Here is a 16,631-nt window from a genome sequence, read left to right as displayed (position 1 = left end):
CCAGAGCCAGAAGAGACCGAGCGTTATCTCGGCGGGTGTGGGCGAGGTGCGGGGCAGGCAGCGGCAAGCTCTGGGTCCCGGAGGAGGGTCGGGGTCGGGACGAGAATGGGGCCGGGCGAGGTGGGCGGGAGAGGAGGGGAGGGGGAGGGGGAGCGCGTCCAAGTGTGTCTGCCTGCGGGTGGCCACCGCCGGGCGCCGGCCCCGCGCGGCTCCTCCTCCTCGCCCTCCCCCATCCCCCCTTCCTCCTTCTCTTCCTCCTCCTCCTTCTTCTCCTGGGCCCCGGGAAGAGGCTGGGCTGGATCCCAGCCGCCGCTCCTCCTCCCGGCAGGCTGGCTGATGAGTCAGCTGACGCCGGCGCTCCAGCCTCGCCTCGCGGCGCTGCGCTCCCTGCGCTCCCCCAAAGTGGCTGCAAACCGGCCGCCCACTTTCAGGTTTTGGGGGACGGAGAAAGTGATGTGCGCCTTCTGAAGCCACGCCGGGCCGCAGCCGTAGCCGCTTCACCTTGTCAACTTTCTCCTTCCCCACCCCAAAGCCTTCTCTTGACCCTGGCCTCAGCCCTCCCCAAAGCCACTTAGGGTGCGTGCGCTTGGGTGAGGTGAGGGGTTGTCACTGGCTGTCCGGGATGGCTTCCAATTTTAATGACATAGTGAAGCAAGGGTACGTGAGGATCCGGAGCAGACGCCTAGGGGTAAGTATCGATCCTTTTTTTTTTTTCGCCCCCGCCCCCCGTTCACCGGTTCAATTGTCTTTATCCTTAGCCAGCATCCCTGGAGGGTGGAAGGAGATTCCCGGCAGCGCGCCGGAGAATTGCTCTGTGGTTTCTCAGCCTAAGCCCACATCTCCTGGGGCTGCCACTGTAAGGCCGGGTCTAGGTATGTAATGGATCTATCTTTATCTCTCGGATGACTTGGCCTTCTGATGGTGGCCCCGTGGTCGGCTTCAGTAGCCACTGGAGCCCGTCCACTGGAAATAAATATTTCTCGGTAGCCATGGGAGTTAGAGCTGAGAAACCCGGGCGGGGTTGCTGAGCCCGCCGGATGCACCCGGTGCCCCTCTTCCCACTCGCCGCCAACTTAACTTTTCCGGGGGACGGATGGACTGGTTGAGGAAGGGCAGACGCTCTGAGTGTGAACAAGGTCAGGGACCCTCTGACCCCAGGGAGAAGTCTTTTCGGACTCCGGGTCTTGGACAGTGACCCACCCCTGGCCCGGGTGCTGGCAAAGGCGGTGTGGGTAGGTTCCATCGTCCTGAGCCTGGGTAGTGGATTTATTGCTGGAATACACACCGGATGCCCACTGGAGGACTATTTAGGGCGGAACATAATACCTGGCACAGAACAAGTGCTCCCTCCCTAAATATGTACTAAAAGGAAGAATGAATGAACCAGAGGCTACTTCTCCCGGACCGGATGTTGGCCCAGGGATGGCTCCTCTCTTAAAACCCCCTCTCTTTTGCCCTTTTCCCCTTTACTCTTCATTGATGGACTTCAGAGAACTCATTCTGCTTCTCTTTGGGCTTGAGGGATGGCAAAGGAATTCTTGAGGGAGGTGGAGGACACTGGAATGATTTTTTTTTTTTTTTTTAATTTCAAACTACCTCATTTCTCTTTGCCTTGTGTCAAGTGCTGTTGCTGTTTTTGTTTATTGTGTGCTTTGGGGCGAGGGAGTTTGGGGAGAAAAGTTTACTTTCCTAATGTCTGAAAAAATAATGTCAGTAATGATGAAGAATGGCCACAGTGGGAATAGAGTTAATAGTAATAAATTGAACATCTTTCTCCACAAATACATGTCATTGGCACCTTTCTCTTATTTGGTCTTTGGACTTTTTTATGTACCAGATAATTTTACTAAAAATTGAAAGGCAATTTCACAGTGTTAAACAGTTAGGGAGGAAAACCTGCTGATGGGAAACATCTGTAATTATTAAAAACTCTTACCTGATTTGTTTTGGTCCTTTTCTTCCTTCCTTCCTTCCTCCCTTCCTTCCTTCCTTCCTTCCTTCCTTCCTTCCTCCCTCCCTCCCTCCCTTTCTTTCTCTCTCTCTTTCTTTTTTTCTTTCCCTGCTGGTTACCATGTTTTAGCAACTAGGCCCCATGTTATAGTGAATATATAAATATATAATTAGAGAGAAATGTGACAGAACTAACCAATCCCTATCAACCCTTAGTTTCCTTGGTTTTCTTTTTTGCTATGCAAATATTCTCATCAAGGGGACCAACTATTGTTAGGGTACTTAACATAGTGACTTCCATGCAAAGGGCAAGAAATAAGAGGAACTTTATATTTTTTATAACCTTATGGGCCAGCCGAGTGTTACAGTTTTAAAAGGAGCATTAGAAAACACCATTCTAATTTTAGATTTACTCCATCATGTCAACTGAGGAAATAGATAAGAGACATCCATTCTGTGCTAGAGAGCATTCCAATAGAAAGAGGACATGAATTATTAATACACAAAATGTGAATTATTCATAAGGATCAGAGTTTATGCCAAATTGTGACACATGGTGATTTATTTGAAAGACTAGTTACCATAACTTTCTAGTTTATAGTAATTGAGACTTTTTCCTGTAATATTACTGACACTGTATCGTCCCGTGTGTGCCAATGTTTACGGACAGATATTTGAAGCAGAAGGAAAGGAAATATAGTTTACTTTGTATCCCTTTATATTTTACAGTATCTTGGATGCTGACCAGAAGTGTACTTTCTCAGGATTTATTCATTGTGTCTGTGTTAACACTCAAGTAGATTTTAGAATATTTATTGAATGATGGTTATTGCTCATGGAGAGAAAAGGTCAAAAATATAATCAACAAAATCTGGTTTTATTTGTCCAGTTTGATTTTATCACCAGTTAATTTTCAAAAAGTGTCCTAATGATATAATTTATTTGTATAAACTGAGGAGACTGATTACATAATTGTCAGAAAGCACTGCAAACTAAAGTTTTATAATGGAGGCATCAAGAGGAATGCTTCAGGAAAATGGCACAGGGACCCTCCGTCCAAAGTAAGAAATGTTAGTGGTATTAGTCTAGGCTGCAGATAGCCTAGAACAGCACGCAGCACGTGCAAGTCTCAAAGAGTCGGAGGGCTTTGCATTAGGTACACAGTAGGCGCTCAGTTAGTGCACATTGAACATGGATTGAACTACAGAGTGAAGGCCTGACTTTGCAATTCATAAGCCCCTTGAGGAACTAATATGACATGGTGCTTTTATTAATGGAATTCAGACAAGTGTCTGTGGATTAGAACCATGTTTGGGGGGGTTTATAATTAAACAAGAAAACAACATTTCATTGTAAGCAGCTGGTGTGCCAGGGAATGCCCCCTCAGATTTGATAAGAGGAGAAAAGAGAACAAATCCTCCTTCTATTACTCGTTAGCTCTATGACCCTTGACCTCTCTTGGCCTCAGTTTTCTTATCTGTACAGTGAACACTATTTAATGATGCTGTGAGCATTGGATAAGATAATATTTATGAAAATGCAGTGAAAGCATACAGCATTGATTCTGATTTCATTATTTCTTTGGTGTAATCAGAGATGAGTTAGGACTGGTGGAAGGATATAGGAATGATTGATTTTTTTTTTATCTTTCTATCTAGATGTGTCCAAAGGCATAAATGTTTATGCAGCTCTCGAACATTTTCATTGGATGCAGTTTTTTACAAATTATATACATGTAAGTGATTTTTCAGTGAGGCATGAAATAGTCTAAGACCATCCCCATTCAGATGGGTTGCAAATAAGTGGTCACCTTTAGTTGAGATACTAAGCAGCTTAAGTGATTAAGCAATCAAATATTTGTAGACTTGCTTTTTTCTATAAACATCAAAAAGCTTAAAGAAATTCAATTCATTTAACTCAAAAGTCTCAGTGTCTTCACATCTTTATTCTCCGGCTTCATCATCCGTTGGTTCATGGAGGTGTCAAGCCGGGCTCTGGGTGCAATACTTTTTCAGGATAATGTAGATGTTGCCGTTTTGAGGGCTGGGGAGGGGTGTGTCTATAATTATCTGGCAAATCCACAAAAGACACTAAAAAATGTATTCTTAGAGGAATGGTGAACTAGGCAATTTGCACGTCATTAACCTACCACGTGGCTTAGATGGCATCATATAACTGCCCTCACTTGGTTTCTTCCTTTGCAACGGAGAGGATTTCCCAGTCAGTAATTGCCATGGCTTGTCCACCCTGCAAGTCTCAGAGTTTAAACGCACACCTGTTCACTGTATCTCCATGCAGTCCCCCTCTATTACCCGACTTTCAATAGCATCTCAATGCTCTTATGTACCAAGGACCTCTTCTCCCGTCTAGCCCGCATCCTCATCTGGACGTCTCCTGGTCTCAGTATGTCCAGCCACCCCTGATTTTTTCATCCAAACCTGCTTCTCCTGGAGTCTGCATCTCAGCCACTAGAGGTCCCAGTATTTCAGTTGCCCTGGTAAAAATCAGTCAGTCAAGCAAGCAAGCAAGCAGCAAACAATAAAAACTCAGCCCCCCTTCTCACTCCCTCCTTGTCACAGCCCCACAACCAGTCCATCGGGAGGTCTTGTAAGCTCTGTTTTGGAAACATGTCTAGAATCCGACTACCTCTCACATCATCTGCCACTGCCGTCCTGGCCCAAGCCCCCAAATATTGTAGAATAATAACCTCCTAATTTATCTCCCTCACTGCTCAAACCACCAAGAGTTATAGCCTTACAGTGGACTCCGAGCCCCTGTGCTGACTCAGAGTCTTTTATTTATTGATTTACCTTTGGCTGCGTTGGGTCTTCGTTGCTGTGCGTGGGCTCTCTCTAGTTGCGGCGAGCAGGGGCCACGCCTCTCTGCGGTGCGCAGGCCTCTCATTGCGGTGGCTTCTCTTGTTGCGGAGCACGGGCTCTAGGCGCACGGGCTTCAGTAGTTGTGGCTCGTGGGCTCTAGAGCGCAGGCTTCAGTAGTTGTGGTGCGCGGGCTCAGTAGTTGTGGCGCAGGGGCTTAGTTGCTCCGCAGCATGTGGGATCTTCCCGGACCAGGGATCAAACCCGTGTCCCCTGCATTGGCAGGCAGATTCTTAACCACTGCGCCACCAGGGAAGTCCCCAACGCAGAATCTTTTCTCTTGCTGTTCCCTCTGCTTGGAATGCTGTTTCCCCACGTTATCTCTTCCTGGCTGGTTCCTCACCTTCTTCAGCCTTTCCGCAAATGCCACCTTCTCATTGAGGCCTTCCAGCCACCCTATTTTATCTCTTCCCTCCTTCTCCCCCTATATTCCTTTGTTTTTTTCTCTCTAGACTTATCACCCCCTCACATACCAGTCTGTATGTTTTACTTGTTGATTGCCTGTATCTCCCAAATGGTATGTGAAACTCCATGAGGGCTGAACCCCAGTGCCTGGAACAGTTTCCAGCATGGAGAAGCACTCGATGAAGATTTATTGAATGAATGAATCCGTCACTATCTACTGGTTTAAGAGCATATGCTCTGACATGAGACTGTTAAAATCCCAATTCAGCGACTGGTTATGTGACTTTTGGTAAGTTATTTAGCATTTGTAAGCCTCAGTCTTCTGTAGTAATAGGGAGACTCATAATGTCCACCTAATAGAGGATTCTCTTAAAAGGCTTAACACAATGCTTGACACAGTGGAAACCCAATTAATGTTTATTACTGCTCTCTCTACTACTAGTGCTGTTAGAGGATGGTGACGCTTACATGGTTGTTATTTTCATCTCTTTCCCTGCAATAGCTCTCGTCCTCAAAGACCTTGCTCTTTAGTTAGGAAAACAAAACTTAATATCCGTGAAATAATTAATGTACAAGCACCGATGTTAGGTTGTGGAAGGGATATTTGCCTTTGTAGGATTTTTCATGATGCTTAGATAAATGGCAGAGGTATCAGGACCAGAGAAACCCATCTCCATGTGACTTTGGTTTGAGCAAGCTTATCAGACTAGGGCATAACTGTTAATTTGGGGATCTTTTTCTTGGGTGGCAGAGTAGATTTGAAAAACTGGTTAATTAATGGCCAAATTTTAGGCAGAAATATTGTCTCACTCCTTTGTTTCTCTGTTTCACTTGACCCAGTATGCCAAAGAGGTTTCCTATTTCATTTAGGGTTTTGGATTTATAGATGATCAGGGATCTGTGCATTTTTAATGGTATCGTGGCAAAGTTATATTCATAACATCAAAATCATAGGAATTGAATAAATTCATCATATGCCATCAGTACATGAGTGTATGTACACACACATGCACACAACACATGCAACCATTCAGTAAGATTCATGAAGCATCCTTTTCCTTCCTCAAGGAAGAGAGAGTCTGGGGCTAACTTCCAGTAGTGAAATTTATGGTCAGATAGACTGAATACACTTGCTAAGTATTGCCTAAGAGTGCTCAGTATTTTAGCTCCATTTGAATCAGCTTCCCTGGTTTCCACGTCGGAAGTGCTTTCCAGCTGGTATTTTAGTCATCTTTATTCAATGGTCCTTGTGGATGGTATGATTAATTATGTGTAAAGTCAGCCTTTAATCATCCCCAAAACTGATTTAAGCAAAGAGTGGCCAATTTAGTGATTTTGTGTGTAGACATAAACCAAATTACTTTTGTGATGATTTTCCCCACATCTGCCAATGTATTTTTTTATGATATTCATTAGATTGCTAGAAATATTTATTTTTTAAGCAGCTTTGTAATTTTTGTGGATCATTATCTCTGGTATTTTAAGAATTTAGTTTTCATTTGGGATATATTTGATTTCATTTATTTTATCATGCATCAAATGTTTATTGAGTGAATACTCGTTTTAAGAAGCTCAGGGAAAACCACCTTAAATAAGACAGGTACAGTCAACATCCTCAAGGAATTGACAGTCTATTTTTGGAATGGTATTGTTAACATGAGATTAATATATTCACTCTAGTTAAGGATGAATTAGTTTGAGTAACGGGTCAAATATTGAAGTGAAAAGACATCTGCAGGTATCTCCAGTTTCATTTTCATGAAACGAGGAAGGGGAAATTTGATTTTCCTCTTACTCTAGGAATTTGATCCTAGTTAGGTGGAAATAAAATTTTGGGGGATTCCAAGCCAGGAAGAGATTAGGATGCCTCCCTCCTGCAAACCCCTGTTTCTGTGAAATTCAAAATGAAATTGGGAGTTTAGAAATGCCACAGATACATGTGAATGTTGAAGTTAAAATAGCTTCTTTCTAGAATGCAGATGCCTACATTTTGGATGAGTATCTGGAAGCTGATTTTTTCGGAGCAGTTGGGGGGCTATGTTTATTTTATTAGTGTTCTAAGCCTCTGTTGATGCCCTGGGTCTCAGAGAACATAAATGTTAGCTGTGTGTACTGTGTTATGGATAAGATGCAAATGATTGTTCTCAGGTGACTTCATAGATTTTATGAGATTCTTAGAGAGATTGGGACTTTTGTGTCCCAAACCCTCTCACCTCCCATCCTCCACAATTTCCAAAAAAGTTTAAGAACCACTGTCTCATTTTTTTAAATTAAATTTTTAGATTTTAGGTAATAGTAGGTTCACATGAGGTGTAAGAAGTAATACAGAGAGATTTCGCATGCCCTTTACCCAGTTTCTCCCAATGGTAACATCCTTCAAAACCCTAGTATCACACCCAGGATACTGATACTGGTGCCATCAAGATACAAAGCGTTCCCTCATGACAGGGTCCTTCGTGTTGTTCTTTTATAGCCGCCCCTTCTGCTCCCCCTTCCCACAACCCTAAAGCCCTGACAACCACAAATCTGTTTTCCATTTTTATAGTTTTATCATTTCAAAAATATTATGTAAATGGAACCATACAGTATGTAATGTTTTGGGATTTTTTTTTTTAACTCAGCATAATTCTCTGGAATTGTCGTGGTTGTCTTCGGTATTGTGGGTATCAAAGTTTCATTCCTTTTTATTGCTAAGTTGTATTGTGTGATATGGATGTTCTGTAGTTTGTTTAGCCATTCATCTATTGAAGGACATTTGGGGGTGGTTTCCAGTTTTAGGCTGTTATGTATATAGGCTGACATAAACATCTGGGTCTGGGTTTCTGTGCAAACATAAGTTTTCATACCTCTAGGAAAATGCCCAGGAGTACAATTGCTGTGCTGTATCGGTAGGCGCATGTTTAGTTTTTCACGAAACCGCCAGACTGCTTTTCACAGTGGTTGTACCGTTTTACCTTCACACCAGCAACACACGAGGGATCCAGTTTCTCTGCATCCTCGCCAGCATTTGGTGTTGCCCCCCAGTTTTTGGCGTCAGTTTTGGTTTAGACGTTCTGATGTGTGTATATTGATATCTCCTTGTGATGAGGAGATGATGATTGACATCTCCTTGTGATGTTGAACAATTTTTCGTGTTCTGATTTGCCATCTGTACATACATTTTGGTAAAATGCCTAGTCAAGTCTTTTGCCCATTTTCTAATTGGGTTGTTTGCTTTTAACTGTTGAGTTTTGAGAGTTCTTTGTATGTTCTAGATATTAATCCTTTTCAGGCATGTGGTTTGCAAACATTTTCTCTCAGTATGTAGCTTATTACTTTAATCCTTTTAACAAGGTCTATCACAGGGCAGAAATTTTTAAGCTTGATGGAGTCCAATTTATGTTTTTTTTTCCCTTTTGGTACTAATGCTTTGTTCAGCCCAAGATCCCAACTATTTTTTCCTACTTTTTTTCTTTCCTACTATGAATATTTTATAGTTTTACCTTTTACGTTTATGTCCATGATCCATTTTGAGTCAGTTTTTATATACAGTGTACATTTTAGGTGTAGGTTCATTTTCCGCCTATGGAGGTCCAACTGCTCCAGGACCATTTGTTGAAAAGCCTGTCTTTTCTCCATTGAGCCTATTTATATGTATCTATTCCTAGGTCCTCTACTCTCTTCCATTGTTTTTTGTGCCTCCATTGTACAGTGATATGTCTATATATGTCTACATGTGTAGCTGTACAGTGTCTTGAAATAGGGTAAACTGGTTCCTCCCACTTTATTTTTCTTTTTCAAAATTGTTTTAGGTATTTTAGGTCCTTTGCTTTCAATATGAATTTTCAAGTAGTCTTGACTATAACTCCTACAAGTCTAGCTGGGACCCTCCCTCCCTCCCTCCTTCCCTTCCTTCCTTCCTTCCTTCTTTCCTTCGTTGAATTGGTGCATTTTTAGAATAGTCTTGACAATAACTACTACAAATCTTGCTGGGACACTTTCTCTCTCTCTCTCTCTTTCTTTCCTTCCTTCCTTCTTCCCTCCCTCCCTTCCTTCTTTCATTCATAATTGAATTGGTGCATTATTTTTTTCCTTGGTGGACATAGCGTACATTTGGGACTCACACTTCAGTTTGAATCTCAACTTGGCCACTTACTGACTTTGTGGCCTTGGGGAAATTGCTTACTCTTTCCGAAATTTAGCTTCCTCATGTACAAAAATGAGGATAATAATATGCTTCTCATAAAAGATATCAAACTCTTAATCCTGTGCTGACTCACAGTAGAAACTTCATGAAGGTCTGTAATGTTGATTTTTATTTTTTATTGTTAAGAGATTGAGGTGATATTTGTTGTTTGTTGTCTGTAAGAACCATAAACTGGTAGAAATTAATTCACTCGTATCTCAGCAGAAGAGTCACGGCTTTGGTAATGAACAACAGGTAGCACTGTACTTTCCTCTTGCCGTTGACTTTAACGATTCATTTTTATAACATCGAGTTTATTTAGGAGCCACTGATGAAACACTGTATTAGAAAATACATAGTTGACTATGTTAGCCAAAAATGGCAGACCTTTGATTAAAGATTGACCATCATATTTTTGCTTATGAACTCTAGACGTCTTCCCCAAATGTGAGAATCATGTCTTGAGAGACCATTTTAGGGCAGTAAACAACATTGAATCATAAAATGAGAAAAAGTGCTACTTCTTATTTAACTCAGCTCAAGGAGCTGTCGGCTAGGAGGCCTTTTAATAGAAAACCATACTTAGGTTCAGAGTCTTCAAAAATATCATATTTTATTGTATTCGTTAACATTATATTGTATTACATTTTACATTTACCTTCAAGTGATATTGGTTTTCCATTTAAGATAAGAATATATAGTTTCCTCTTTAAATAAATTTATTTAATTTAAAAAGCGAAGTTTAAAGATAGATAATTAACACATAGTGCAAGTGTTACAAAGAAGCAGCAAAAACTGTTGGGGTAGGTGGTGGAACTCAGATGCAGCACAAATCCAAATGGTGGGCTGTGCGTGACTGAAGTTTGGGAAACACAGGATGATTGTACTTACCTTTTTAAGTGGGTTTTGTGAAAAATTCTTTACTTGTAGCTGCCGTATGGCTTGATTTCATACAAATATATTAAAAATTGGGTTCTAAGAAAAGATATCCCATGTACTCAGTACCATCCTCTAAGGAACTTCCGTCTGATACGACTATGGGAGTGTGTGTCCCTTCCCACCCCCAACTCCCCCAAACCCACAAACTTGTCTCAATTTGCCTAAGTTTTTATTTTATCTTCCCTTAATTCATTTATACAATGAATACTTTAGTGGTTAATAGAAAGAGAAATTAGGCTATCTTATGAATGGACTACTAACTCAAATTAAATTAAAACACTAGCTTGAGTTCAAAGCTTTTACTTACTACAAGTTACGCTATTCAGGAAAGCGCTATAGTCTTAAAATGCATTTTATTATCTTAATACCACATATTAACTTAATAAAAGAAAATTATTTCTAAAAAACTTTAAGAAATCATACCTCTTTGAATCCCCTAGTGAAAGAGTTCATTGACTTTTCATATGAACAATTTCTTCAGATTTCCAGCTTTCCATTTACCAATAGCAGGTATTTTAGCTCATTTGCCAAAGAACCACTTTTTTTTTTAATAAATTTTATTTGTTTATTTATTTGGCTGTGTTGGGTCTTTGTTTCTGTGCGAGGGCTTTCTCTAGTTGCGGCGAGCGGGGGCCACTCTTCATCGCAGTGCGCGGGCCTCTCACTGTCGCGGCCTCTCTTGTTGCGGAGCACAGGCTCCAGACGCGCAAGCTCAGTAGTTGTGGCTCACGGGCCCAGTTGCTCCGCGGCATGTGAGATCTTCCCAGACCAGGGCTCGAACCCGTGTCCCCTGCATTGGCAGGCAGATTCTCAACCACTGCGCCACCAGGGAAGCCCCCAAAGAACCACTTTTTGAGCCTGGGTTGTATTTCACCAACAGTGACCCCGAATCTAGATGTTATGAAACTAGTCTGGTCTTCAACATCCATTAATTCAGATGGAAAATGTTGTGTGAAGTGTGGTTTGAAGGGAACATTCCCGGGGACTTGGCCCCAGGAGAGGTCTTAGTCCATTTGAATCCATCTTCTCCATTGATGGATGAGTTTTCGCTGGCCCTCTCTTGGTATCCAGATTTCAGCTTTAGATTTCCTGCCTGAGGCCAACCTATGTGGGTCATCACATCCAAAGTCTTCCCCTCGCATCCCTCTAGAACATTGTTCTTATCTTTGTGCCAGATACATTTTTTCCTTAATTTCTTTCTTTGTAGGGTATGTCTTCTCCCACTAGGCTGTAAGTTCTGTGAGACCAAAGACCTTGGCTATCATATTCACTGCTGTATCCCCAGCTCTTAGCCTATGGTAAATGCTCAATATTTGCTGATTGAATGAGTAAATGATTTTACTGCAGGTCAGAATAATGGAATGAGACATTCACATGTAAGAAGACAAGGAGAAAACTGTGCCTATGTCCCACCTGATTTTGTTGTATATTCTATTTTTGAGTGGTAGGATGTTCTAAGATGTCTCATAATTGCTACTGGTATGTAATCTGCAAATTCAGTACCAGGGAATTCAGCAATTAACGCTCGAGGTTTGAGTCAGCCCCCTTAAAATTAAGTTTTATTTGATGTTTTTTGGAATAGGTGATGTGTGTACTTGGTACAAAATTCAAAGTTACAAAGTTTCTACATTGAACAGTAAGATTCTTTTCATCCTTGTCCCTAGGAATCGTCTAGTTTCCTTCCCCAGAAGCAACCACTGTGAATAGTTTATTCCAGAAGAGTCTATGTATAAAAAGGTTTTTGTGTGTGTGCATGAATGTATGTGTGTACGTGATATATATAATTACATACTCATCTGAGCCGTGCTTTTCTTATTTAGCAACATATCATTGTTTTCAATAATCAGATAGAATTCCAGTGTACAGGTATATTTGCTGTATTTGCTTGCTTATTTATCCATTCTTCCTTCTTTCCTTTCTTCCTTTTACTTACTATTAAATATGTGCAGGAAGTAGGAGTTTTTATGTCCATTTTACAGATCAAAAGACTGAGTTAACTGTGATGTTAAATTTTTGTGCAAGTCACACGTGGCAGCGCCTAAGTTTGAGTTCAGGCTGCTTCTCTCTTGTGGAGCATCTGAGTAATTCCTTTTTCCCTGTTACAGACAGTGCTGCAAACCGCCCCCCTCGTCTCATCCCATGATGAGCATATTGGTGAATAGATTCCTAGAAGTGGACTTATTGTCCAAAGCATATTCACATGTAAAATTTTATCAAAGTTGCCTTGGAGGATGTTCCCAGAAATCTATGAACCCACCCCTTTCCTCCCATTTTGCAAAAGTGTGCTTTGAGAGCTGTTTCAAGATTCTGCTAATCCAGCAGGTGAAAAGTGAATCTGTTTTGTACATAGATTTTCTCAAGCATGACGCTGAGTTCTTGGCAATTTTATAATTAGAATCTTTTCAGTTTTGCAGTCTTTTTTCTTTTAGGAATGACATTTACGCAATTTAAAAAGTAGTTATTAAGTAAGGATTTAGAAACACATAAACGATGATTTATTTTCTTAGAACAGCACCTTCCTGGGAAATGCTGTGTCAAAATCTTTGACCTAGAAGATATGATAAATCATATGTTAACTGTGGCTGTGTTTGTTATTTTTATTCTGAAGTTAAAATGATAAAACTGAAAATTTGCTCAACATATATTGGGTAAAAAAATATGTTTATTGAATCAAACAAATGCATAGTAACTAATGTTGTCCAATCAATATATTTATTAACTCACTCAATCTTGTAAGATGCTGCAAGTGGGTCCAGCTGGGAGGAGGGATGATAGACTAGCGTCTCTGCCCATAGTAAATGCTCAATAAACATTTAAGTAAAGGAATAAAACCCTGAAATAACATTTTGCATATTCAGTTATGAAACAGACAGTAGCCCTAGCATCTCACGAGTACATATATTCATAAATCCCAAGAAATTCCAAGAGTTTTGAGGAATTCTATTGGGTGATGTTTGTTGGTAGCCCTTTTGCAGTATCCAAACTGCAGTCCTTGGCACAGGACAAACATGTGGAGACGAGAAACCTGGCTGGAATAAGAATGGCCTGATTTTTTCCCCTGTCCTGCTGCTGGCCGTCTGCTGTGACCAAAGCATGTCACTGAACTTCTCACACCTCAGCTTCCACTGTGGCAAGATGGAGATACAAATGTCTGACCTCCCTCTCTTCCCACCTGTCTGCCTCTGAGCCAGAAGCATGACTGTGGATGTGAAGAGCATGCCCAAGCACACACAATATCCCATTTAGTCCCAAATTGGTCTCTGCAGTGCCCTGCTATAGGCCACCTGAGTGGAAAATAGCAGAGAAGACTTTGGATGCCACTGTGCTGCTATGACTTGTGTCAGACCACAAAACAAGGACAGATAACTTGAAAAAAAATTTTTTTTTATGATTTACTTTGGACTTCAAAAGGCAGTGTTGAATTTCCGACAAGAAAGAAAGGAAGGGAGGAAGGAGAAACAGGCCCACACTACCTACAATGAAAGATGGCTTTTGCATATATGAAGTCTTTTTAATTTACTAGTGTTTTACATTACGTGTACGTGGTAAAGGAAACAAGGCAAAAAAAGATAGAATGAAGAGGGAAGTTCCCTCCTACGCCAGACTTGTCTCCACTTCCAGGCAATTCTAGGCAGATTCTTGTATATTTGTATGGAGATATGTAGATGCCTATATATATGTATAGGCATATATAAAAATGCATGTGTTTTTTTGTGTGTGTAATTTGCTTTGCAAATCATATTATTAAGTACTGTTATATACTCTGTCCCTGTTCTTTTTAACTTAGGTTGTAGCACTTTTCAGAAAATTTTATAGATACCCAATATTCACTTATTTGGCTGTTCCATGATTTCTTTAATTCGCTCACACTAATAATGGACATTTTAATATAGTTTCTAATTTTTGCTAATTAAACAATGAAGCAGTAAACATCCTTGTGCATGCACTTATGCATACATGATACTATATTTTTCTAAGATAAATTCTAAAAAGGAAGCTGCTCTTACAAATTTGTGCATATTTAGAATTTTGATAAATAGATCTAGTTTTCCTTCAAAGAGGTTATACCAGGTATACTTCCACCGAGAGTGTCCAGAAATATTTGTTTCTGCCAATCCTCACTTGGGGTGTGTTTTAACTCTGTGAGCGTGTGTGTGTGTGTGTGTTTAACTTGGGAAGGATATTCTCCTGCAAGGATGTTCCTTGGCTCAGTCCTCCACTCCCCAAATTTATTCTGCTTACAGCAAACTGATTACCTAGTAATCCAATCCAATCCTATCCTACCTCTACTTTAAAACTCTCTAATGCCTTCTCCTTACACATAAATATTCTGCAATGTACTTAAGACGCTCTGTGTGATCTAGACCCTGCCGTATCTCATCCCACCCAAATCAGTTCTCAAATCATTGCGCCCCCAAGTCAGTACTCAAGCCAAACTTGCCTACTTTAGTTCCTCCAGTGGCCAAGCTCTCTTTCCTCTGTTACTGCCCTTACACATGTATTTTCACTGATTAGAAAATTCTTCCTCTTACTTTCTCTACTTTTTCATCCTGAAAATCTCAGCTGGAATGTTATTGATCTGGAGATGCTTTTCCCAGCACCATCCCACATCTAAATGCTGGGAAAAGCCAGTCGCCACATGTGGATCTTTAAATTTAAATTAATTAAAATCAAATAAAATTTAAAAAATTCAGTTCCTTAATGACACTAGCCACTTTCAAGTGCTCAATAGCGACATTCTGTTAGTGGCTGCCATGTCGGGCAGCACAGATATGGAATATTTCCATCATTTTTGAGAATTCTGTTGGACAGTGCTGCCTTAATTTCTTCGTAACACGCACGGCTGTTTTAAAGTATGTGATTGAACATGTTGTTTTGATGGTTTTAGCCTCATTAGTCTGTGAGCCCCACAAGGGTACAGCTTATTCTTGTCTTGCTTCTTGCTTTTTTCTTATAGTAGGGGTTCAGTAAGTATTTGTTGAATGACTGAGTGAATTAAAGAATTCCTCCAAGCTCTTAACGTTATTGTTGTGCCTTATTGATCAGCAGGCCTTCTGGGAAGGGGCTGGATGCTGCATGCTTTTACCCAGGTCTCCTTCAGCGTTCCAGTTAGATACCTTAGCAGGACCCTGGTTCTTTCACCACCAGCACCATGGAGATTTTTTCTCATTGGGCTTGCCGTTTCAGCATCCATTGCCTAACTGTTGCAAGGTTGACTGGGATTGGGCTAGACCAGTGTAGTGGCATTGTAGTGTGCTCCTAGATCTCCACCCGTCTCTTCCAGGACTGAAGGCTTCCGTCCCCCCACTGGGAGTGCTATGAGTGTTGTAGACAGACGGCTTGCAGCCGCGCCCTGTGCTGATGCTGAAGAGAGCTACCTGACCAAAGCCAAGCCCCTTTCCTGGGGCACAGCCTACACTCATTGACTGCCCCAGTTTGGGACAGCTCTGCAGGCATCCAGGTTCCTGGGTGGAGATGGGTGCATTGCTGAGAGTGCATCACAGCTGACCTGCATCCTTGACGACCTCCTAGGTGTTGCTTCCAGAGCCCCCCCCACGAAACATTCTGAATGCAGATTTCCTTCTTAGACTCTGCTTCCTGCTAAACCCAACTTGCAGCAACTTGATTTGTAATTGCAAACCTGCAGCCTTGGCTCAGCCTTCCAAAGAGGGAGCCAAGACCTTTTGCAAGAATGTGTTTTGCTTGATTTGCTGGCCCATGGTTTCTCCCTGTGTTTTACCCAGTGTTCTCAAAACCGAAATGGTGGGCTTCCCTGGTGGCGCAGTGGTTGAGAATCTGGCTGCCAATGCAGGGGACACGGGTTCAAGCCCTGGTCTGGGAGGATCCCACATGCTGCGGAGCGACTAGGCCCGTGAGCCACAATTACTGAGCCTGCGCGTCTGGAGCCTGTGCTCCGCAACAAGAGAGGCCGCGATAGTGAGAGGCCCGCGCACTGCGATGAAGAGTGGCCCCTGCTTGCCGCAACTAGAGAAAGCCCTCGCACAGAAACGAAGACCCAACACAGTCAAAAATAAATAAAAACAAAAAAAACAAAAAAACAAAACCAAAATGGTTCTTCAGTTTACTTTTCAAAAAATGAAAGTTCGATGGCTCATTTCATTTCTTTTTTTTTTATTATTAATTAATTAATTAATTTATTTTTGGCTGCATTGGGTCTCTGTTGCTGCGCGTGGGCTTTCACTAGTTGCGGCGAGCGGGGGCTACTCTTTGTTGTGGTGCACAGGCTTCTCATTGCGGTGGCTTCTCTCGTCGCGGAGCACGGGCTCTAGGCACGT

General features: G+C 41.7%; 1 protein-coding gene across 2 annotated transcripts in view; it reads left to right on the top strand.

Annotated features, from left to right (window-relative positions):
* Positions 1–285: 285 nt before the first annotated feature.
* Positions 286–16,631, top strand: part of DOK5 (docking protein 5) — a 153,480-nt gene continuing 137,134 nt past the window's right edge. The window contains exons 1-2 of one of the 2 annotated variants that reach the window (XM_082362730.1): positions 286–688; positions 3,609–3,685. In XM_082362730.1, the coding sequence (XP_082218856.1) occupies positions 3,659–3,685 (27 nt within the window). In that variant the 5' untranslated portion in view covers positions 286–688; positions 3,609–3,658. The remainder of the gene's footprint in view (positions 689–3,608; positions 3,686–16,631) is intronic. The other variant, XM_082362729.1, reaches the window with a different exon arrangement.

Source organism: Balaenoptera borealis (assembly GCF_965194805.1).
Source record: "Balaenoptera borealis genome assembly, chromosome: 16".
In the NCBI taxonomy this organism is placed as follows: Eukaryota; Metazoa; Chordata; class Mammalia; order Artiodactyla; family Balaenopteridae; genus Balaenoptera; species Balaenoptera borealis.
The sequence above is the reverse complement of the archived record's forward strand: the minus strand, read 5'-3'. Positions and strand labels throughout refer to the sequence as shown.